This window comes from Neolamprologus brichardi, chromosome 18 (genome assembly GCF_056152115.1).
Source record: "Neolamprologus brichardi isolate AB-2024 chromosome 18, ASM5615211v1, whole genome shotgun sequence".
NCBI classification, from domain to species: Eukaryota; Metazoa; Chordata; class Actinopteri; order Cichliformes; family Cichlidae; genus Neolamprologus; species Neolamprologus brichardi.
Window position 1 is genome coordinate 30,314,788 of NC_142121.1, and position 23,956 is coordinate 30,338,743.

General features: G+C 40.4%; 3 protein-coding genes across 3 annotated transcripts; 1 reads left to right on the forward strand and 2 right to left on the reverse strand.

Moving 5' to 3' along the window:
- Nucleotides 1–10,849: 10,849 nt before the first annotated feature.
- On the forward strand, nucleotides 10,850–16,942 carry LOC102785819 (UDP-glucuronosyltransferase 1A1-like). Its single transcript, XM_006802683.3, has 9 exons — nucleotides 10,850–11,570; nucleotides 12,605–12,668; nucleotides 12,750–12,898; nucleotides 13,777–13,904; nucleotides 13,991–14,084; nucleotides 14,219–14,344; nucleotides 14,419–14,506; nucleotides 14,600–14,819; nucleotides 15,652–16,942. The coding sequence occupies exons 1-9, from the start codon at nucleotides 11,046–11,048 to the stop codon at nucleotides 15,920–15,922; spliced, it is 1,665 nt and encodes a 554-aa protein (XP_006802746.2). The 5' UTR covers nucleotides 10,850–11,045; the 3' UTR covers nucleotides 15,923–16,942.
- Nucleotides 16,065–17,813, reverse strand: ndufb3 (NADH:ubiquinone oxidoreductase subunit B3). Its single transcript, XM_006802684.3, has 3 exons — nucleotides 17,735–17,813; nucleotides 16,418–16,546; nucleotides 16,065–16,309 (listed from the first exon to the last, which is right to left on the reverse strand). The coding sequence occupies exons 2-3, from the start codon at nucleotides 16,543–16,545 to the stop codon at nucleotides 16,159–16,161; spliced, it is 279 nt and encodes a 92-aa protein (XP_006802747.1). The 5' UTR covers nucleotide 16,546; nucleotides 17,735–17,813; the 3' UTR covers nucleotides 16,065–16,158.
- Nucleotides 17,814–18,523: 710 nt separating this feature from the next.
- On the reverse strand, nucleotides 18,524–20,677 carry LOC102786394 (peroxisomal trans-2-enoyl-CoA reductase-like). Its single transcript, XM_006802685.3, has 8 exons — nucleotides 20,501–20,677; nucleotides 20,078–20,211; nucleotides 19,836–20,001; nucleotides 19,674–19,755; nucleotides 19,471–19,567; nucleotides 19,279–19,389; nucleotides 18,941–19,052; nucleotides 18,524–18,848 (listed from the first exon to the last, which is right to left on the reverse strand). The coding sequence occupies exons 1-8, from the start codon at nucleotides 20,610–20,612 to the stop codon at nucleotides 18,766–18,768; spliced, it is 897 nt and encodes a 298-aa protein (XP_006802748.2). The 5' UTR covers nucleotides 20,613–20,677; the 3' UTR covers nucleotides 18,524–18,765.
- Between the last annotated feature and the right edge of the window lie 3,279 nt (nucleotides 20,678–23,956).

The window sequence follows — 23,956 nt, forward strand, 5'->3', positions numbered from 1 at the left end:
TTTTCATCTAATTGAATCTATTTGTGTGTGATTGTCAGTCCAAAGAGGGAGAGAGGAAAGAGGGGAACGTGAGGAGAAAGTACAAGGTCAGGAAGAACCAGGTAAGAAAACAGACAGGGAACAGTGACAGGCACAACAGAAACTCACACAATCTGGAAGTTGTGTCCTCCCTATATTAAAGCTGTTATACAGAATCTGCAAAACAAACTGGGTTGAAACATTTTAACCCTCTTTAACAACATTCCAACATAACATTATCATTGATCGGGGAGATTAAAATTAATTATATATTTTTATGTGGTTCAGCCACAACTCTACTAAAACCTCAGCCAGTAATAGGTAGGCCAACTTTTGGACCATCCAGTTGTCTGTATGACTGCCGCAGTACGTACATCACATTTGCACACTATCAGTGCCAAACAGCCCTGGTGGAGTGAGGAGCTGTAAAGAGAAGCAGATGCTCTGTTTCTAAACATGTTTTAAGCTTGTTTCAAAGATTCTGTACAGCAGCTTTAAATGTTTTCCAAAAGCACACATACACTTATCAGTGTTTCTCAAACTTTTTACAGTGTGTACCACCTGATAAAATGTCAAGCTCTCCTAAGTACCACTATGAAAGCATGAAACTCATAAATCTTACAACACAAAATTAGTATTGTTAAATTAGTCAAATTAGTATCTGCAGTAAAGATGTTTTCATACATTGTATACATTCTACCACATGCAAGGTTGCGTCCATTTTTATAGTTTTTATTAATATTATGTAATAATTTATTTGTAATAATTTATTCTGTTGTGGGAGTGTTTTTGATGTATCTGTATTATATTATACATACACATTAAAAGTGAATCTCTGTCCAAAAAATGCACTCAGTTTACTTCTTACTCACTATGAGCATCATTCATTATTCTCCCCCAGTAATTAAGGTTAGGATATGTATTTATTTATTTTTATTCAAATCCATTCTTCTTTAGCAGCATTTAAATAACCTTGATCAGATTTGATGGTTTTGTTACAGACTTTTCAAAAAAGTGTTTTGCTTTTCTTTCACAAATGTGGGGATTAAATTGTGTTAAAATGTACAAAACAGTGATGTTATGTTTTGTGACGAGGACCCAGGCACAGAGAGACGTGATGAATTTAAGAATCTTATGATTTAATAAAGAAATTTGCAGACTTACACAGAGATGGTAAAATTATGATGACTGATAACGGAGATGAAGACAACAGACGATGAGGACAGGGAGGAACAGGGTTTAAATGCACCAAAGTGACAGAGAGAACTCGGGACAACATTTAAGGATGCAGGGACTGACAGAGACAGGTTTATCTTGCCTGGCTGGGCAGCTCTCTGGGTGCTCAGCACCCCCAAAGCTCTGATTCTAGAATCGCCCCTGGTGAGCGGTGTTTGTTTTTAACATAGTTCACGGTGGAAAACAGCTGCTGACATAATGTGGATCTGAAGATCCATAATTCGCTTACCTTGGGTTGAAAGTCTCGATAAAGGCACGGCGTTTCGGCGGGTATATCGGCTTCCGCAAGTGTGACGCTTATTTTGAACGATTAAAAAAATAATAGAATATAATTTTATTTTTATATTTCAATATCACAATAATCTTCCAATTTAGAACTACAAGTTAAAAAAAAGAGCTAACATAAATAAAATACACTTCAGCTAATTACTTAAAAAAAAAAAAATATTTTCCCAAACCACGCGGAGCCGCACTAAAAGGACTAAAGAGCCGCATGCGGCTCTGGAGCCGCAGGTTGCCGACCCCTGGTCTAACCCTTTCACTCGTTTGATTTTTTCCTCGTGTCTTTTCATCAAGTCTGTCTTTGTACGGACCGGCATTGTTCTCCTTCGTTTTGTACATAACTTTTTTGGTGGGCAAAGAAAAACCAAGAAGGCATTGGAACCAGAGAATGAACGTTTTGCGTTGCTGCAAATGCTTGCATTTGATGCTGTACTTGGATTGTTTTGCCACGAGTTCCCGGCATGCAATGCGCGAAAGTCACGTGGTCTGTCAATCTCTATAGGTGTCTAACTTTATGCATGCTTCCTAATCTGTCACGCTCATCAGTGGCTCATGGTTGACTGTTGTTGTGATTTGGCGCCAGGGGCGATTTTAGCCCAGTTTTGGAGGTGCTTCAGCACCCCAAAAATGAATCAAAGCACCCCCAAAGATGTCTTACTTTTTTTGAAAATATTTGCTGTTTGTGGGACACACTACTAAAAGTATAAAAAACATACAGTACTTAATTGAGATGGAACATTTTAACAACAAAAGTATAGATAACCCCTCCCCCCTCCCAAAATGGTTTGTTCCAGCTCGGCTCTCTCCTACTTGCTTTAGCGCCGTTGCTGCCAGAGCGATGGTGGCTGAGACGCAGCGGAGCAGAGGTGGAAGTGCCTGGTTTAAAACAGGACATATTAGCTGCATTTAACTTTCAGTTACTCTTTATATAGTTAGGTAGGAGTCAGACCATGTTTCTTTTTAACTGAAAAACATTACACTAGGTAACTTGAAAATAGGGCTGCCACGATTAGTCGACTAGTCACGATTACGTCGACTATCAAAATCATCCACGACTGATTTAATAGTCGACGTGTCGTTTGAAGCTTTGTAAGATCACAAAAGACGCAGGAACAAGTAGAATTTAAGAGTGTAATAACGGACTGAAACAGAAGATGGCAGCACTGCATGTACAAGGATGCCAGCTGCCGTTAAACCCCGAAGAAGAAGAAGGAGCTGTGTCCCAGAATTCATAGCGCAGCCCAGCTCAGTTTCCAACAATGGCGGCAGCTAGTTAGTTTTAATATTACTCTTATTATTCTTTCTGGGTCACAAAATAAACGTTTAGCATATTTTCAGGCGAGAATGTAGCTGTGTAAACCTCAAATATCTGCTCAGTTTATCAAGACACCACATATTTTCAAAAGCGCTCCGACGTTTTCGGAGGCGTCTGTTACCCACTAGCTTGATAGCTAGCCGGGGGCAAGGCTCACTAGAGCCCGTGAGAACACCGGACTCCGGCAAATCGTTTTCAAACCCACTGCGGTCTTTCGCTACTCAGGTTAAACATATATAAGTCACTTAGATAACTTAAAAATGTTATTGTTTGGCTTTTTTTAGTATTTTATTTGTTCCTGAGTAAATCGGTTAGGCTGAGATTAAAGTTATAGTTTTTACACAGCTGAATAAACGTCAAGCAGACAACTGATTATCAGAAGTGTGAGATTCTCGAGAATATACTCCGGTGTCCCGTTATATTTTAGATAACAATGAGTTTATTAAACTTCACCGAAACAATCTGCAAATTTCATTCAAATTTAATAAACTATCATCTTGTCTTTATTTTTAGTTAGCACATAACTTAAACACTTAGAGCTGTAAGATAATGATAGTTATATGAGAGCAGATGCATGCTGGTGCAATAAGCTGTACGCTGTACATCCAATGGATGCATGATCTGATTAGTCGACTAATTGCAAAAATAATCGGTGACTAGTCGACTATCAAAATAATTGTTTGTGGCAGCCCTAGTTGAAAACGTGTTTTCCGACGATGTTTGCTCTGTAGTAAAATTAGCGATATTTGACTGCCCTGTTGATCTCATTGAAATGTATACAGCCTATTTAAAATCTAAAATTTAACATTGTCCGTAGCCTGCTGTTGTTACCACTGTCCTGTTTGAAATGTAATGAGAGAAACTGGTTATTTTGCCACATGTGCATGTGCCGATATTGAACCCAAGGTACTAACTAACTAACTGACTGGATGCCCATTAACCTTATAACTCCTGTTGTGTGTGTGTGTGTGTGTGTGTGTGCGTGTGTGTGTGTGTGTGTGTGTGTACAGATTGTCAGTCCAAAGAGGGAGAGAGGAAAGAGGGGAACATGAGGACAAAGTACAAGATCAGGAAGTACCAGGTAAGAAAACAGACAGGGAGTACTAACAGGCAAAACAGTAACTGTTTAACTGGCAAAGAAAAAGAAAGACAAACAACTAATACAAACAACTCATACAATCTGGAAGTTGTGTTCTCCCTATATTAAAGCAGACTCCAGCACCTGGCTGTGATGTCAGTTGAGAAAGAGATGCGTGAGAGACTTGACCACCAAAATGTGATAGACAGATTTACCAACCTCAAGGTGAGGCGACATAGGTTAAAAGAAAAGAAAAAATCTGCAGAGCCATAGTAGTATCTGCAGTAAAGATATTTTCATACATTGTATACATTGTACCAAAGGCCAAGTGTCTCCATTTTCTAATAATATTTTGTATATTTCAAGGACTCTTCTATTTTTGGAGTGTATTTTTTATGTATCTGTATTGTATTATACATACACTTTAGAAGTGAATCTCTGTCCAAAAAATGCACACAGTTTACTTTTTACTCACTATGAGCATCATTTATCATTTTTCCCCAGTAATTAAGGTTAGGATATGTATTTTTTTTAAATTCCAATCCATTCTTCTTTGGCAGCATTTTAATAACCTTGATCAGATTTGATGGTTTTGTTACAGACTTTTCAAAAAAGTGTTTTGCTATTCTTTCAAAAATGTGGGGATTAAATTGTGTTAAAATGTACAAAACAGTGATGTCATGTTTTGTGACGAGGACCCAGGCACAGACAGACTTGATGAATTTAAGAATCTTATGATTTAATAAAGAAATTTGCAGACTTGCACAGAGATGGTAAAATTATGATGACTGATAATGGAGATGAAGACAACAGACGATGAGGACAGGGAGGAACAGGGGTTTAAATGCACCAAGGAGGCAGTCAGACAGAACTCGGGACAACTGGAGGCATTTAGGGATGCAGGGACTGACAGAGATGGGGAAGAAGTCTCATTGTGATGAGTAAAGTTTACCTTGCCTGGATGGGCAGCTCTCTGGGTGCTCAGCACCCCCAAAGCTCTGATCCTAGAATCGCCCCTGTTTGGCGCTATATATATTTGCTACCTTTTTTACTGTCATCAAGACAGACAGTCTTCAGCCTTTTGCATTGTCTCATTGTAGTCTTGGGGTAAACTTGCTGTGACTTCCACTCCTGGGAAGTGTGGCAACTGCCTTGAAGGTTTTCCATTTATGAATAATCTTTCTCGCTGTAGGATGATGGACTTCAAATTGTTTGAAAATGGTCTTAAACCTCTTCCCAAAGTAATGGGCAGCAGCAGTTGCTGCTGATGTCTTTCCTACTTGGCATTGTTGTGGAAGTTTTCCACTTAAATAAAGCCTGCAGACGAGCGGTGAGCGGTAGCTAACATTCTTTTAATTCATGCACACAAAGAACAGACAACCAAGCTTGTGGAGCCCTCCATGGCCGCGGGACAGACGGACAGCAGAGTTCTCCCTGAGCCAAAGTCAACCTCTCAGTTAAATACCTTCTCCAGGAACAAAGGCAGTACACAGCTGTTTCACACCTTAAAGTTCACACTCCCTTGCTACTTCCCAGAGTCCTCAAGAGACAAAAGACTGGTCCTCTGGAGTTCCTGTTTTCCCCCCAACATCCTGACTACACCCCCTACCATTTGTCTTAAGTATGAGTGTCAGACATGTTAATACAATAACATAATGTGATTAAATACCTAGGTAAAAGAAATTCCTCTACAATCCCACCCTTTGATTCTAAAATCAAGAATCACATTAAAACCAGAATTTCTTTCCTGACATTCTGTATATCACATCAACATTATTGTACACTTAAAAGGAGTTTCACACTGTGTATCCTCACTTCACTGTTCTCCCACCACCCTTTGTTCATCTTTAATCTTCCCCACAATCTAAGCTCTCACATGCAAATGGAAACAACAATGATACAGAGGAAAGGTCTTCTCCAGAGTGTCAAAGTACTTTGCATGGCAAAGTGGAACAGCATTAGGTGGTCAGTCTCAGTCACAGTCATGGCTCCTGGTGTCTGTGCCATTTACAGAGTCATAATTCCAACGCTGATCTTCCTTGCGCTGTCACTTTTGGAGCTTAGCACGCTCTCTCCATCCCTCGATTTCTGTTCCAACGCGGCTGTAGATTTAAGGCAGAGCACGTCGTACACCTTAGTTGTCTTCCTCAGCGTCAACGTCGAAACTCTTTCATTTTATTTTAAGATTTTGCTGTTCAAAATCTCCTCATGACAATCCTTTGGAAGCCCACTGTCGTTTGTCTGTTGTCCTGCAGATGGTCCCTGCTTCTCACTGGTCCACTTGAAGCGTTCTCTCTTAGTCATAGTTTGCATCTGCGCCTCAGTCAATCCTTCCATATCCCTCATGTCACGGTTCCTGCAATTTAAAAATGAAAACTTCCCCGGAAAAACACTCTTTTGCCCTATGTTAGCTTATCGCAATTAGACATACACAATAAAGTTGTGCGTTGTCTCTTAAAAATTCTCAGGGCTTCTCCCCTGAAGTAGCTTTACTCCAGGCCCTGTCGTAAGAAAAAAAAAAACATTAGCCAGTGGTGTGTCCTGCTGTAAATCACGTGATTAGATCATATGATTATGCTCTCTGCTGTGGAAAAAGTGATATAGATGTTAGCGCAGCGCGTCTGTATGCACACTTTCTCACAGTGACCTCTGCATTGTAAACAATACAAGGTCATGAATAACACACCGCTGGTAAATTCACAAAGACACAGAAAGTGGCAATTAAAAGGTTAAGTCAGCACGGCTCAAAAGCCAATGCAACCTGTTGCTGTCACCTTTCTGCTCCTGTAAAAAGAAACATACATATATACATCCACCCTTTTGTCTCTCTGGATGGAGGTGCAATCTTGCATATTGGTGTCAAGTCAGTCAGGTTTTTGTCAGTCCAGTCAATCCCCGTGTTTATTGCTGATAGCAGAACCTCTTGTGTCGCAATACGTTTCTACTGCCAGCAATGACGTCATTTCAAAAAGGAAAAAAAAGAATTTAGACTGGATTACCTCGCTGAATCCTTTTTGCCAGGGACTTGTTTTCTGATTGTCCCAAATAAGTGGCTTTCTCCCGAGCCCATTTTAATTTTGGAGAAGCTCACTTGCGATTGATCAACATGTTGTATAGCGCTTTCGATTCCGATCTTGCAGGCCTGCTTGAAAAAGAGAAAATTGCCAAACAAAAATCTCAGTGCACTGTTAAAAATCAAAAAATATGAAGGCCTCTTTTAGAAGTTGTCTAAGCATACTCCCTTAGAATGATAGATCAAAACAACTAATTGGCAGGTTCAAAGTGGTACCAAAAGAAAATGCATCAGCCAAGTAAATCCCCAAAACTTTCATCCATCAGTCACACACCTCACACAACAGCAATATTCTATTAGAAAATGAGTTTTTGTTTTCCCCATGTACCCAGATGTGTGTCATGATAAGACCTCCCTCACACATCAGAAACAAGAAACTCAATAATCTATTAGTCCCCACTCATCTGACCCTCCCGCAGCATTCTGTTCACCGCTGATTCAATCATCCTTCCCCAAAAATAACACTAGTTCACTAGTCTATGTATCATTTCTTAACCTACTAAGTGAACCGGACAGATGATGGTAACAGAAATGCTTAAAATGCTATTTGGTCTTCATGAGCTTCATTGCATGTGTGTTTGTGTTAGTAGGATTAATGCATTTTTCTGTTTGTGTTATTTTTTGTGTACCTCTCCTCTTTGCGGTGCTCCAGACACTTTTCAATTCTCCACGCAAGGCAATCGTTTTTCTTCCCAGTTTCCTAAACCCAAATTTTATTCCCACACTACAACAGCATTCCTCCATGTTGTCCCCTTCTCCTTTGACTGTGGTCTCATCTCATCTCTCCTCCTTGCAGCAGTCCAGTGAGAGTCAGTTGTCTTTCAGCTTTGTCCTGTGTTTTCCACTGTCTCATTTTGCCATTTTTTCGCCGAAAGTGGCAAATGTCCAACTCAGGCAGTCTTTTCAAAAGTCCATTCACACACAGTGAAGGTGCAGCTCGTTGGAAATGCACATCCATCCATCCAGTCATGATGATGCCATTTTTCTCCTTGCTGTCGCTGTCTTGCACAGCTGTTGCTGCTGGACCTTTTCTTCACTGCTCAGGATTTGCTGTGAGCTCTTGAGATCCATCTCGTTGTTCTGTAACTGCATTTCTTGTCTTCAGGGAGAGATTCTTGGAGCTTGTGTTCTCAGGGTGACAAACACATGGAAGTTAAGCTGTAAAACAATTCAGCCAAAACTTGGCTTGAGTGTTTCTAATGGTGTTAACCTATAATTTTCTTCCGACTGCTGCATGTGGAAAATTGATCCAGGTCTGCTCTTCACCTGCAAGTGACACACTGAGACATTTTGATCATTCTTCTCATTGCTTAAAACAACACATCTCCCCTCTCTGGTTCTGAACTCCCCTTTCTTAAAAACCCAGAGAGATTGTAGTTGTTTTACGTTGAAAAACAACCAAACCCTCTTCCTATTTTTGCTTATTTTTATCAACAATTCTGCTAAAAACAATTTTTTTACGTGTGTCCACCCTAGGGGAGCTGGTGGCCTGCAGTACCACCTTCTCCCTCTAGTTGGAAACAACTTTTACACACATTTCTACACTCCTCTCCTTTCTCTCTTTTTTTTTTTTTTTTTTCTTGTTTTTGTTCCCCATTTTCAACATTTTGTAACCCAATTTTTACTGTTTTTACACACACATCAACGTTTCCCACACAACCATTCTCTGCAATCTTACACACCACACATTTACTCAATTCTTACCATACAGTCACGTATTGAGTTTTGTCTCTGGCCGCCTGGTGGAACGTCTGCCGATCTACTGGATCTAGATCCCATTTTACTACACGAGGCGTCCCCCGTGAGGCCCTTGCCTTCTACGGACCAAGGAACGAACACCGCCACTCCGTGCACTATAGTACACGGAAATGGATTCCGACAGTGTACCCGAGTTGCTGTCCCTGTGACGTACTTGGACCGAACACAGGTCTGGGCCTGCTTCTCCCCAACAACGCGCTCGAGCCAATGTCCTTGTGATGAGCCGTACCCAACACAAGCCTGGGGCCTCAAACCACCAGGTTTTCCTCCCGGAGACTCGAACTCCGGGGTCGGCCAGCGTTCCCCCCCTCGGCCAGACAAAAAACTCTCCATGACTGTATACAAGTTAGCTACAACTCACCCATCTGCAGAAGTCCCCTCAAAATCGATGATCTCGGTGGTAACTGAAACACACGGCTCCGTGACTCCTCCATTTCCTTTGCTTCAACAGCTGGTAGGACAAAGGTACCTTTTCCCTCAGGGGTGATCAGCCCGTCCACGGAACCGTTGTTCAGCGACCACACGGACCACCCTGCTCGCAGCGCCATTTTGTTGTGGAAGTTTTCCACTTAAATAAAGCCTGCAGACGAGCGGTGAGCGGTAGCTAACATTCTTTTAATTCATGCACACAAAGAACAGACAACCAAGCTTGTGGAGCCCTCCATGGCCGCGGGACAGACGGACAGCAGAGTTCTCCCTGAGCCAAAGTCAACCTCTCAGTTAAATACCTTCTCCAGGAACAAAAGGCAGTACACAGCTGTTTCACACCTTAAAGTTCACACTCCCTTGCTACTTCCCAGAGTCCTCAAGAGACAAAAGACTGGTCCTCTGGAGTTCCTGTTTTCCCCCCAACATCCTGACTACACCCCCTACCATTTGTCTTAAGTATGAGTGTCAGACATGTTAATACAATAACATAATGCGATTAAATACCTAGGTAAAAGAAATTCCTCTACAGCATTGTGTTAACATGCACCTGAATTATGCAGACCAGCAAACTACCCAAATTTCTACTTTGATAGAGGAGCTCACACTTGTCGATAATCAATGAATCTAGTATATATGAGTGGATGCCAGATGGCTTCCCATTTTTGAGCCTAGTTCTGCACTTCGCACTGTTGCCATGTACTTGTTCTATGGGTGTTGGCTGATTGTTGAGGTCTTCTCTCTATTATTGTAGGGTCATTACCTTACAATATAAAGTGCCTTGAGTCAGCTATTGTGATTTGGAGCACAAAACCTGTGGCTATAGAAGTGGTTGGAACACCAGTATTCAATTATTTGGATGGATGAGTAAATACTTTTGGAAATATAGGGTATATAAATAAACTTAAATTAAAGTCAGGGGCAAGCAACCTGCTCCATGATCCTTGAGACTCTAGTTTATTTCTGCTTCTGTTTTATTGTTTGAGAAAGAAGTTTCAGAAAAAGCAGCAGAAATTTAAACCATTTAGGTTTCAGTAAATTAAAAAAAAACAACTGCCTTTTAACATGGTTAATTTTATGTTTTAGTTCTATGTGGATGCTGGCAACTTAGATTGGGTAGACTGTGTACAACTCTATATGCACATATACCATTTGACTTTGCACAAGCATCCCCCTTCGCATTTGTGTCTGTTTTGAGCTCTGTGTGCTCTGGAATTTAAAATGTCAACAAACCCTACCTTATTCCCTTTGTAACATGTACTGTATTTCCACACTTATTAATTGTTGACTGTGGTCTTTAAAACATTATTTAGATCATACTGAATGACAAAGTCTGTTGTGGTTACCCACATTAACATTAATATTTTATAGCTAATGAAAACATTACATAACTTTTTCTTGAGTTGTGTCTTGATTAGGATGTTCAATGTGTAAATTAGTGGCTTGTGTGTCTGATACCAACTAAAAAGACTGAAGTGCAGCTGTGTTAAAATGATGCAGATAGTTGACCCTGGTTTCGGTGAGGGCAGGAAAGACACTACTGTTGAGAAATATTGTGATAACGCTGCCCTTTGAAACTGCATTAAAGCCACAGTACACTCTTTGATGATTGCTTTAGATTAGCAGGGCTACTCCTTTCACCTAGATTCCCAACAGGATGGACTTTGAACACACACAAATCCAATCTGCTAATTCACTGAGGAATTCAAACAACTTATTCAGAGGAGCCTGCAGGTAGAGCAGCTTGATTCACAGCTGTAGAACTTAAAGCTCAGAGAAGGGGGTGTTTCCTTTGTCATTCCCCCAAAACTTTCTCTGTGCTCAATTCAGTTAGCGGTTGGTACACTGACGAGAGAACAATGAGGACAGCAGGAGTCTTTGTGTTTTTGCTGCTTAACGTGGTCACGGAAATAACTGGTGCTGTGGATAATACGAAGGGATCTAGTTCAGAAAAGTCCAGTCCCAAAAACAAGCTGAAGACAGAAGAGGCTGAACTTCCTCACACCAAGCCTGCAAGTTTTTCACAGTTTTTAGGCAAACTGCTCGTGGTGCCCATGGATGGGAGTCATTGGATAGGTCTTAAAGCCATTGCCCAGGAAATGGGTCGCCGTGGACACAGAGTTACGGTGGTGATGCCAGAGACCACCGTACGAATGGGTCCGGGGAAACACTATGACACTTTGACCTATCCTGTACCTTATGACAAGGCTTACATCGACTCTGTGATGTCCACACACAAAGACATCATGAAAAGATCTGCGCAGCCTTTCATGGAGAAGATCAAGAAACGGTTCACACAGTTCCAGGCCATTTCTGATTTTCTGCACATCACTGCAGAGAAGTTGCTCTTCAATGCCAGTCTCATATCACACTTGTCCCAGCAGGTGAGTACAAATACAGAAAAGGAAAACAACTTTGGTATCAGCTGCAAAACCAACATTGGAGCTTAAGCTTTGCAAATTGTACATGGAGGGTCTTTTGCTTATGCTGTGTAAGAGTGTTGGGATGGAGGTTCTCTTCTACAAGTTGGCAGTCCAAATTTCTCATCATGTTGTACATCTATTAATGTAACTGTAGTGGTCGACTGTGTATATTTCATAAATTTTTAATTGTATATTATTATTAATAGATCCATGGAAAATAAAATAAAAATAAAAAACATGCCACGCAGCCCACCCTGACACTGAGGTTTTACACATCAGGACATTAAAAGCTATATAGGCTTTATCAGGTCTCAAAATCGGGCCACTACAACTTCACATGAACTATAAAACATATTACACCATGTCATTGTTTATTTAAGACCTTTAAAACCTCTTAAGGACCAGATGATGTTTATTATGTCCTAATATGTGAAACCAAAGACAGGAAAACAGGTGCACTTTCTTTTTACCATATCTGTATGTGAACAGTGGTGGATGCTCATATTAAACTTAAAAGCTCAGGTCAGTACATGTGCAAGTAAACTGTAGACATCTAAATGCTCTGTTTCTGCAAGTGCTTTTTCTTCTCTTGACTTTGGATGAAGTCAGTGAGAGAAGATATGCCAAACATAAATGTACAACTCTGGCTGGCGTAGCATGCACCTGGTGTTCAAATCTTCTGGTTATGAGCAACAGCCAATGAGAAAAAAAAGTTTACTTAAAGGGGGAGGGGCTATAAAAAAAAGCTTCTGCTAGACTGATGATGAACTAGGGAGCTGCACAAAGGTCCAATAAAGGATAAAAACTGAACTGTGAATCATGCAATGCTGTCCTACTTTCAAAGGAGCATCATAGGTCCAGTTTAGCCACTTTATACCCACAATCTGTAAAATCCTCCATGTGTGAACCATGTATGCAAGAGACTGTAGTGCTGAAACACAGTGGAAGATTGACTCCTCTCTGCTTTTCCACCTTCTTCCTGTTTCACTTTATAGGACTTTGATGCCGTCTTGACAGATCCCATGGTTCCCACGGGCTCATTAATAGCTCGAAAATTAGGTGAGCTCCTCTGCACTCAGGTTATCTGTTTGCTTGTACACCTGCACATTTTCTCACCTATCATTACTCAATCACTTCCAGGTCTCCCTACTGTCAATCTGCTGAGAGGAATACCGTGTCACTTGGACATGAAGTCTGCTGGCTGTCCATCTCCGCCCTCATACGTTCCTCGCTTTTTCACTGGATACACGGATAAAATGAGTTTCAAGGAGAGACTTATCAACACTTTGGTGAGCCAGGCAGAAGTTAGCATATTCAAGCCTTAAAGCACAGCTTTTCCAGGAATGTTATTTGCATCTTCTTTCAGACAATGTATGGTCATGAACAAAACACTGGTGGTTTGTGACCATATTGCTCAGGAAATATGTGCTGTACCTTCAAATTATCTTTCCTAAATGACTCTTCATACTTTATACTCACCTCATTTGTGGTCATTAGAGTATTATTTATTCCCTACAACTAGTGCTGGTGAAGTTACTTGAAAATAATAATTAGTTACTAATTACTGATCACTTCTCCAAGAAGGTAATCCCATTACTTTACTGATTTGTTATTTTCAAAAGTAATGAGTTACTTTAGTACTACTTTTAGTTACTTTTAAAAACACGATACACAACAATACATTATAAAGCCTATGAGCCCCGTTCGATTTTTTCTGAATATTTCATTTTATAAAATTGAATCAAATGAAAAAGTCTCTTTTAAAACTTGTTTTATTCATTTTAATTTTTTAACTTTATGCACATTGCACCAAGCAAAAATTAAATTATATGCAAGAGTGTTTGACTTGAAGAAATGTGTTTAACTTTTAAACCTATTTTCTGTATATTCCAGCATGTAAAGTTTTAGTAACGCGGTAACACAGCGTGCTTATGGGAAAGTAAAAGTAATCTACTTTCTTTTTTTTTGCAATCGTACTGCTTTAATTTACTCAATACTTGAAAAAAGTCATCGGATTACAGTAACGCGTTACTGCCCATCTCTGCTTACAATGAGGTTAATTTGGGACAAACTAGCATGTCAGTGTTATTAGTATTACAGTATGTCTTGGATTTATGTCTTCAGTTTTGGTGCTGTATTACTGTCCTGTAATGCCTCTGACCCACAGGTGGCATTGGTGGAGCCGCTGTTTTGCAGACTGCTGTATTGGCGCTTTGACCACATAACCCGTGACTTCCTTGGAGAGAACGTGGGCGTGGCTGAAGTGCTTTCAGACTCTGATATCTGGCTGCTGAGGTAACACACGCAACGTCTGTGTATTGTTGACATTTGCTGCCTGTGTGAGTGTAAAAAAACAAAAAACTGTTGCTGTATTTAAACAGGAATGACTTCACGCTGGATTTCCCACGCCCACTCATGCCCAATATTGTACTGGTTGGTGGAATCAATTGCAATGTGAAACATCCTCTGCCCCCAGTAAGACTTTATGAGTTTTAGACTCTAAATGCATTTATGAACATTCTGGTTGACACCACTTACCGTAAGACTGTAAGACCAATCAGGTAAGAGTGATAAATGCAAAGTACTTAAGCAAGTTTGTGTTTTGTCAGGATCTAGATTCCTGGGTGTCTGGAGAGCACGGGTTTGTAGTGTTTACTCTGGGCTCCATGGTGTCAGATCTGCCAGAGGAAATCACCTCTGTCTTTCTGGAGGCCTTCAGACAGATTCCACAGAAGGTATATCAGCATACAGCTTATCTTGTGTTATAAATAAATACAGCTAATCTTAATCTACAATAAAACTATGACAGGTCATATGGAGATACACTGGAAAGGTTCCTGACAATGTCCCGGAAAATGTGAAGATGATGAAATGGGTCCCGCAGAATGACCTGCTAGGTGTGTGTCTGCAGCAGCACATCCTGAAATGTGAAACACGCTGATGTGTCATATATCAAAATATCTGATATTTCTGCATGTTTTGTGTCTTAGCTCACCCAGGAGCCCGTGCATTCATCACTCACGCTGGCTCACATGGTCTGTTTGAGGGACTGTGTCACGCCGTTCCCATGCTGATGGTGCCGCTGAACGGGGACCAGCCGGACAACGCTGCGAGGATGGCCAGCAGAGGTGTAGGAATTGTGTTGAACATTTTAGACATTAATACAGAAACTCTTCTGAAGGGACTGAAGGAGGTCATCAATGACAGCAGGTGAGGGAGTCAGCAGACAGCTCACAATGTCACGTTTGCAGATCTAAATGATTGTCATTCAACCAAAACTTTCCACTTTGGTCTACAAATTTTTATTTTTTTTTTCAAACTAGCACGTCTTTAGCAAGCAGGTGACAGTCATGGGCATTCTTTATGGAACATGAGGGGTTTCTATTTGCAGGACCACTGTGCACACCACAAACATCTGAAGGAAACTGAATGCAAAACCTTTCCAGGTGCCTGTGTATCATGTGGTTTTTAGACTCAGTGAGACTTTCTGACCTTAACCCAACGTACTTGCCCTCTCATTTCACAAATGACTATTCTATGTGTAGTGATGATTGCAGCTACATGAGGGTGACTCCTTGGTGGTCACGCACACCAAAGAGTGTAACACTGGCTCTGAATTTCCTGTATTAGCACAGTCTGACTTTTATCATTTTTTCCAGCCTCAGCATCAGAAACTCTTTTACTGATGTCCTCAGAAATGTCCTTTATTTGTGCCTCAGTGTATTTCTGAGTGAATATCAGATCCCTGTGCTTTAAACTAAAACAGGGTGCAGGCTTTTACTTTCCCCCTCACAGGTATACAATGAGTGACTTTTTCTTAAGTAAATAAAAGGTTCAATTGGGTCCACATCACATTATCTAATTTTAGGACTTGTGTTAAACTTGATGGTGGTCACATTAATTGCAAAAAATAAAAAACTCTAACAAACCTTCAAACACTGAACCACTGTACCATCTGTTCTTGAAAGAACTTTACATATGATCTAACTCAGCTGACTGTCATTTAAAAAAAAAACAACTGCCCATTTATCTGTGTTTTCAGGTATAAAGAGAACGTGAAGAAGCTGTCAGATCTTCATAATGATCGGCCGTCGGACCCGCTTGAGCTTTCAGTGTATTGGACAGAATTTGTGATGCGGCATAAAGGGGCGAAGCATCTCAAATCGGCTCTCCATGAACTCTACTGGTTCCAGTACTTCAGCCTGGATGTAATAGTGCTGCTAACTACTGTGGTGCTTGTCTTTGTAATGCTGACAGCAAAATGTATGAAGCTGTGCTTCCGTAAACTGAGACGAAAGTGGAAGCAGGAGTAAGGACAGTTTTTTTACTGGAAGTACTGTGATGTTGTAATTGTATTCTCATCACGGTTTAAAGGATGTTTTGATAAAACATCAGTATCGATAAAACCTTAATGCAAAATGTTGATTAATTCTAATTGAATACACTTAAGAAGCCTTGTGTGATCACAAAGATATTTAATCTAGAGAAAACACAGAATATAATTAGATTCCATTACATATGCTCTGGGGTTGAGGGGCAATGATGAACATTAGTGGCCACCCTTCTTTGGAGGGAACATGGTGTACTCTATAGCCAGAGCTACAGTAAAGGCAGCAAAGCCCCACTTGAATCCTCTCAGCAGAACTTCTGACAGAGTCACAGCACGAGCGAAGCCGCCTGAATACCTCCACGCCTCGTTGCTGCAGAGAAAGGGAAAGTGACAGAGAAGAAAGACGGGCAGCAGTGTCAGATCACACAGAATATAAGGAGATGTCAGAAATATATCATACGTGGGCAAAAATACTGACCGTGCCCATGGGTCCTTCAGACCCCGTGCAGCCAGCCTCTGCTGTGTGAACTCCAGCGGCGTTCCCTGTGTCTTCCACTGTCGCCAATCTGGCATGGAGAGCTTGCTGTGGCCGTGGTCACCTCCCATACTGGAAACATAAGCAAACAGGCCATTTTTTAAACCTTCACCTTACTGGCAGACTTTGTTTTGCTTCTTGTGTCATCTGTGTTTTACTTAATGAAACACGCTCACTTTCAGTAGGTTCAGCAAATGGCAGCAGCTCGCTTAATACAAACATGTTCAAACAGAGGAACTTTTATTTTAAAACAACAGGACGAAGTTCATTGTAGCCAAATCTGCAACTTATTTCTGGTATCTGGGTGTAATCATGCAAATGGCTAATGTATTCAAAGGATGATTACATGAAAGCCACAAATAAGCTTAAGGAAATGAGTCCTGTCATTCTCTGTGAAACTGTACAGTAACTCTTTCTGTCTGTGACAGGTGAACACGCCTGTCAGGAATAAAAATCCACTTAACCTAATTTTTTGTTATTGGTTTTTTTAATCACTGTTGTATAAATAAAATTTTACATAAAATCTCATACTATAAGGCTCACTGTGTGCTTGTGGCAGTGTTACTTTCCCTATGCTGTTTATTTATTGTAGACTTTACTATTTTTATTATATAACCTGCTGCTGTAACACAAACATGTCCCCTGTGGGATCAATAAAATATCTGTCTATCCATCCCCTTTAGGGTGCTTAGCTCTAGTTAAAAAGTTAGTCATAAAATTTAAGCTTTATTTACATTGCACACTAAAATTATTATGCACTATCGACTTATTTAACAAAGGAAACAAAAGCGCGAGAATCATCAGGATAAAATCTAGTGACTGTAACGACTATCGAGTAAATTCCGAATTATTAAAGATGTGTTTAAGTGCCGTGTCTTTATTCTGTCCCACAAGCCATATTTGCTGCTAGGCTAAACGACACAAACACAAAAATGTTAACCTCGCTATTTACACTTCCTCGAACAAAGTTATCAGCGATTAACTCCCTTTAAATAGTCAACATTATTACTGTGTAGCCTGTCTGGTTAAACCCACCGACCTATTAGAGGATAATATGTCAATTAAACGTCAACTTCACACATACAAGGAGGCTAGCATTACGTTAGCAATGCATTTCTGTTTGCAATTCTTCTAACATTTATTTTCAAACGCCTCTTTCCTGGTGAAAATATTGCTTTCCTATCACCTGGTGTGAGAAAGAAGCACAAACGACTGTAATACAGAAACACCGAAGATTTTAAAGAGGAATAAATCCGGTACCTGAACAATTGTTGTGACCTCTGCTGCTGAGATAATTGTTACGACAGTTGACGCAGGAATACGGCAAATTATGGCACGGCATTAGGGACAAAACTCCGTAACGCTTTTTTCACTTTTAAAGAACACGCTGTTTTTTTTAGTTCGGTGCCCGTGATCAACAAAATAACGTTATTTAATTATAAAGATATGATTGATTTTCAACATCAAACACAGAACAACTACATAAATTCACAATGTAAATATATTTACGCCTAATGACACTTATTATTATTAACATGCGGTGTTACCATGTTGAAACAATTACTATCGTCTGAATGTCTTTTTGTATTCCTGGCAGCCAGCTGCAAGATAGACATTTCATTTGCAAATGATTAGATGGTCTGAAACCACAGGAGAAAAAATGTCTGTACACACAAAGGCCAAAACTGTGAGAGCCGTTTGTAATCATATACATGCTATCTATATAGTGAGGATCACATTCTTTGGTTTCTCAAGTGCATTTAACACAATTAATCAAGAACAGATGCAGGAAACGTTTGATACCACATGCTGTAACCTTCTATAATACAAAATGTCTACCAGGCAGAAAATCAATTTCCATATATTATCATTATTAGTAGTAATATCATTTCATATTCCTGTCAACTGCTGTAAGAAAAGAATTTCCTAAATATGGCATAAAATATTTTTCCTTCCATCTGTTCAATATATGATCAGACATCTTTTTAGACTTTTTTATGAGATAATTAGTTCAAAACAGACACAGAGATGTTAAATGAAAAAAGAAAATTATATTGTTCTGTTTTACAGTTTTATTAAATTTTACTCACAGACTTGTTGACAAGAGAATTGGAGAGAAATATGATATGTACATTTCAAAAGTTTGCATGTTACAAATCTTTACCTCTGGACACTTCTCGTACTATTAATTACATACAATTATGTGCAAATTCTTAACAATCAGTCACACACTACATATACAGACTTTCTGTATATGGGGATTTTGTGCTCTTGAACGTCCCATGAGTGAATCAGAGTTTGCTTTTTGGGTTGACCAGTTCATTCAGAGCATCCAGGTTCTCCCCCTCTGGAGCTTCAGGCCATGCACTGTGGTCTGGAGACAAACACAAGAATTTAGCTCCTCGTACTAAATCTAATATATACTGGGAAGACTACAGTGCAGTTGTGTTAGAGAGCTATACGTACTCGGTATCTCCCACATGGACTTATACAAACTTTGTCCCGCATCGACCTTCAACGTGGCTCCAGAAATGTAGGAAGCAGCAGGAGAGAGCAGGAAACACACTGCAGATGACACCTGGACAAAGACGGCAATTCATAAATTGTTCAGTACAGTTGTGCTTTAACCTTTCTCCTTCTATTGTATGGCTTCATAACTACTTCTTTATATCCTCTAATATTGTTTATGGAGCACTGTGAGACCTTTGTGGTCTGACTTCATTTTTTTTTTTTTTAACAACACTAAGGGGAATTTTCAGGAGACTCTTTTTTCCTCTAACAAAACTGGGAACTGGGTTGCAAACCTCTTCGGGCACTCCCAGCCTCTTCGCAGGAGTGAATGGAACGGACATCTTGAAAAGATGTGGTCCGTACTCTTTATAGTTCTCCATCGCTGTTTTGGAAAAGATTGTACCCTGCAGCCAAACAGAGAGATGAAATTCATACGCATCTTGAAAAACTGAAACAAAACGGATTACGTGCTGAGCTGTACGCACAGGTGCAAGAGCGTTGATTCGGACCCCCGAGGCTGCCCACTCGATGGCGAGACTCTTAGTTAAGTTATCCACCGCTGCCCTCGCTGCTCCTGTGTGGCTGTCGGGGAGGAGGAGACACACCACGCAGCAGGCAATTTTTTAAAAAAAACCAACTATGTGCCTTTGCACATTCGTGTGTATATAATGGGGGAAACTGTTCTTACGCCATGCCCGGAAAGCCGTTCCACATGTTGGCAATGATGCTGACGATGGCGCCTCCGTGCTCCTTCATCCATGCTGTGTAGACTGGAGGGGAGAACAACGACGGTCACGCTGAGAGACCAAACCACAAACACCAAAGCCTGTGTTATCTGTGCCCGGCTCACCCTCCTTGCAGCAGTGGAAGGTTCCTGTCAGGTTGGTGTCTACCACAGCCTTCCAGCCCTTAGAGGACATGTCTTCTGCAGGGCTGCTGAACTGACCTCCTCCGTTGTTCACCAGAAAGTCTATACGGCCATATCGCTTCAGCACTGATGACACAAGAGCCTTCACCTTCAAATGACAGAAAGACAAAAAGAAAATCAGCCACTTACGCACTGAAACGAGCAGCAGATGCAGAGCTGCTCACCTCCTCCTCGCTGCGGATGTTACAGGGCAGAGCAGTGACACTTGCAGGACTGGAGGGAGGGATTTTCTGTCTCATCTCCCGAGCTGCTGCCTCCAGCCTGTCTGCCTTTCTGCTGGAGATCACCACACTGCAGCCTGAAGACCAACAAGTGAGCCACGAAAAACAATTACAGCACTTTCCGAAATAAAGCTTCGAGTCAATTTACTGTGAAACAACACTGACAGCCACCAGATGTTTGGTGTTTCCAGCTGTTAGCGAACACTCACAGCCACACTTTCACAGTGTCCCTGCGCGCACTTGACCGCGGTCACTGGTGCGACTCTTACAGACTTGTTTGTATCTGTGTCGAAGTTCACTTGCTGTCACTCAGCTGCTCCTCACTTCAGACTCTTTGCGCTACAACAACTATTAGAACTCACTCACCCAGCTCCAGCAGCTCCGCAGAGATAGCTTTACCGATCCCGGTGCCTCCACCCGTCACTATTGCAACTTTATGGTTGAACAAGCCTGGTCGGAAAACACTGGAAGCCGCCATGCTTGTTTCTGGTAGTGATGTGACGTTCTGTATGGAGGCTTCAAAGCTTGTGTCGAGTAATTTAGGGGGCGTTTCCGCGATGCGCGTATTGAGGCTTGCTTCATTTATGGGAGGAGCTGAAAATGATGACGTCCGAAGCCTCGCTGCCCGGTTGTACCATGTGACTGGTTCATGAAGCGGTTCGAACTTTGCCGCGAGCTATGACAGCGATATAAACCCCTCAGACTTCATTCAAAATATGGGTGTTTGATGGAGAGTTGCGGTTAGTGAGAGTTTGGAGACAGTTTGGAGGTTTATGAGAGTGAGGAGAGAAAGTCAGGAGAGAATGGAGCCAGCTAAGAAGAGGAGGATGTCCTCCCCTGTGTGGGAACATTTTGATTTTATTCCTCCCAACAAGGTATGTAAATTTCTACAGAAGATGTATTTTCATAATACTGATGGTGCAATAAAACTTATGTTAAGTTGTCTGTACTTTTGTACAAGGTGAAGTGTTTGCTATGTGCCAGGGAGCTGGGATATAACAACACCTCATCCATGCTTAGGCACTACAGAGCTTTGCATGAGAATAGGGGGAACACCGATTGTGGAGCAAGACCAGGTGAACCATCAAATGCCATGATAATATAGCATGCAGTAATGTTACTAAATGATATAACAATATTATACAACTGTAATAAGTTATGTGTGTGATATTTATATTTGTGCTTTGTTTTTGTTGTCTTTCCTCAGGAGAACAATCTCAAATAGATGAAGACCTGGTTAGCATGGTGATTGAGGACTCCCAGCCATTTAGCATTGTGGAGGACAAAGGATTTAAAAGATTTGTTAAATCATTAAATCCTAGCTATGTTCTCCCCACTAAAAAGGCCATAAAAGCAGTGGAAATTTAGTGTTTACAGAATAAAATGTGGGCAGGACTGAGGCTCAAAGCCTCAGTGTGTAGCTGTCCATACCTCAACGTTACAAAAGCACAACCACTGTCCACACCCCAACCACACCTCACCTCACAGTAAATGATCATTTCCATTTTAAGCATTTCCAAATAATCATTTTCTATACTGCCAGTATAAATATACACAGTATACTGCCATCACTACAACATACATGTTTTACACACTCCTTTTGTTGTTGATATTTACAGGCTGTGTGCAAAAGGCCACACTCTTCAAATTCATGCCAACTAATATTTTTACGTCCAGTAGGTGTCCTACTAGATCAAATGAAGCTTCAAGAAGCTTTGCGCTGGGGTGAACCAATTGGATGAAAAGCTTCAGTGCTTCATGAAGCTTCATCTGCTCATCACTAGTTTCTGGGCCCCGCTGAGGAAAACCGAGGGAGCGTAGCACCAGCAGCGCCCTCTTCTTGATGTGATTTTAATAGATTTGAAAGAATATTGATTCCTAATATTAAATGGTCAGAAGGCAAATACTGATGATTTCTTGAATCATCAGTATTTGATCAGTATTTGACAATGTCAAAACACATAAAGATTTCAAGTAATCAGTTGGAATACAGTTTGATAAAACATTGAAACATGGAGACGGATGATAATTTTTTTATAGTTTACCCCAGAGGACAAAAGGAGTATGGCAATCAGGAGGACATCACAAGGTTTAATTATTAAAAATAATGGGAACATGATGACTTACCTCAGTTTTCTTTTTCTTCAGTGGCAGTTCTGTCACTAACGGTGACATGTACACACCTTTTCATTTATTGCGTTTGTCTTTCCATTTCTCCATTTCCACGCAAAAAGACTTTTAAGATCATCTCTTAATTCTATAGTCATAGCCAAATGTTTTCACTTTTTCTTAGTTTCTTGTTCTTGTTGTATAAAACACAATTTTCATTATTAGGAAGTTATTCATACCTTTTGTCTTGATTTTTTCATGTCTGCATATTCAAGCAGGAGGGCATCGTGCACTTTTTGATAAATTTCCACAAAGTCATCGAGCCTTGTCAGTCTCCTTCTCTGGATACGGATTTTTTTTCAAATCCCACTGGCTTTTCTCCACGATTCCTTGGGTTCTGTTGTCTTGTGTAAAATTCTTAAATGCAATAGTACATTGTTTAAGCCAGTATCTATGTATTGTAAATTTATGTACAATTTATGTTTCTTCTTCACTTATTCTTCTCGCTATGATACCTGGTTCTTGGATTGCTGAATGTCACCATAGAGTTTACTGAGCTGCTGGTAAGCAGGACCAGTACCATGACGTCCAAGATCCCCTAAGGAGAATACAAGCAATTCAAAAACATAATTAAAATAGATAATTCAACATTTAGCACATTTACATTAATGAATAACTTACAATTTAAGATAGTAATACAACAAATAAAAAAACGTACCGAGCATCATTGATGACCACAAAGTTGCATGTGGTAGAAGGTGATTTACCAGACCGGCAATAAATTTGGGTGCATGAAAGATGTTTCTTTCGCCCTCACAGTCCAGTGTTGCATTGTCAACAATTGCCTGGGAATGGGTCTTCAAGGGGGCATTCTGAACATCAGTCTGTAAAACAGATATATATCTGTATTCAGCAAGTTATCAAACCAAAGAAAAATTAATTATGTAAAATGTTATTGTGGTTTAAAATATATATTTTTAAAATAATGTGAATTCATTAATTCATTTGGGACAGACACAAGTAAAAAAGTTATTAATATGGTTACTTAAAAAATAAATCTTAGCTAACCTTGTAATCTTCAGCAATCACAGTCTTTTCATCCAAATCCAGAGTCCCCCGTTTTTACATAAGGATTTTCAAGTTGTTGTAGTGTTTTGTTACGTTCCTTCCACTACAAGGACTGCAAAACACTATTGCTGCACTATGGACAACATCATCCATGTCTTTTAAGTTATCACAGCATGCAAGGAGCCCAAACACATGCATTCCAAGCCTGTAGTTCTCTGGGATGCTGGGAAAATGAATGAATGAAATCACTGTTAGTTTACATTACAAATCTTGTATTCTTTTTTAATTATTGATATAAATGTTTTTTTTACAAAGGTCCTTGGCATTTTTCATGACATGGCTCAAACATCGATGAAGAATGGGAATGTTGAATTGCTGGCCACTCAGTAAGACATAGTACTTCTGCAGCAGATCCTCTAGACTTGTTCTGCAGAATGTCATGGAAATGGATCGGAGGAGTACCAGGGATCCATCACACATGAACATGACAGGCCTGTTGTAGGCCCGATTACCAAATGCTCTTACCAGATCAGTCTGAAAGGCCTGCAAGAAGTATCACAGGGTGCAGAGTGGAGATGGCCAAGATTCAGAATCCAGTGAAAATATCCTCTTACAGTTTTTCTGTAATCTGAGGTCAAAGATGAG

Bases quoted from the DNA above. Each gene is read 5' to 3' on its own strand.
- LOC102786394 (XM_006802685.3), bottom strand. From the start codon at position 20,612: ATGGCGGCTTCCAGTGTTTTCCGACCAGGCTTGTTCAACCATAAAGTT. The intron at 20,212-20,500 runs GTGAGTGAGTTC...GTTGGTCTTCAG, and splicing joins TGCGGAGCTGCTGGAGCTGG to GCTGCAGTGTGGTGATCTCC. The intron at 18,849-18,940 runs GTACGTATAGCT...GTTTGTCTCCAG, and splicing joins GTCCATGTGGGAGATACCGA to ACCACAGTGCATGGCCTGAA.
- ndufb3 (XM_006802684.3), bottom strand. From the start codon at position 16,545: ATGGGAGGTGACCACGGCCACAGCAAGCTCTCCATGCCAGATTGGCGA. The intron at 16,310-16,417 runs GTCAGTATTTTT...CTTTCTCTGCAG, and splicing joins CTGAAGGACCCATGGGCACG to CAACGAGGCGTGGAGGTATT.
- LOC102785819 (XM_006802683.3), top strand. From the start codon at position 11,046: ATGAGGACAGCAGGAGTCTTTGTGTTTTTGCTGCTTAACGTGGTCACG. The intron at 11,571-12,604 runs GTGAGTACAAAT...TTCACTTTATAG, and splicing joins TATCACACTTGTCCCAGCAG to GACTTTGATGCCGTCTTGAC. The intron at 12,899-13,776 runs GTGAGCCAGGCA...TCTGACCCACAG, and splicing joins AGAGACTTATCAACACTTTG to GTGGCATTGGTGGAGCCGCT.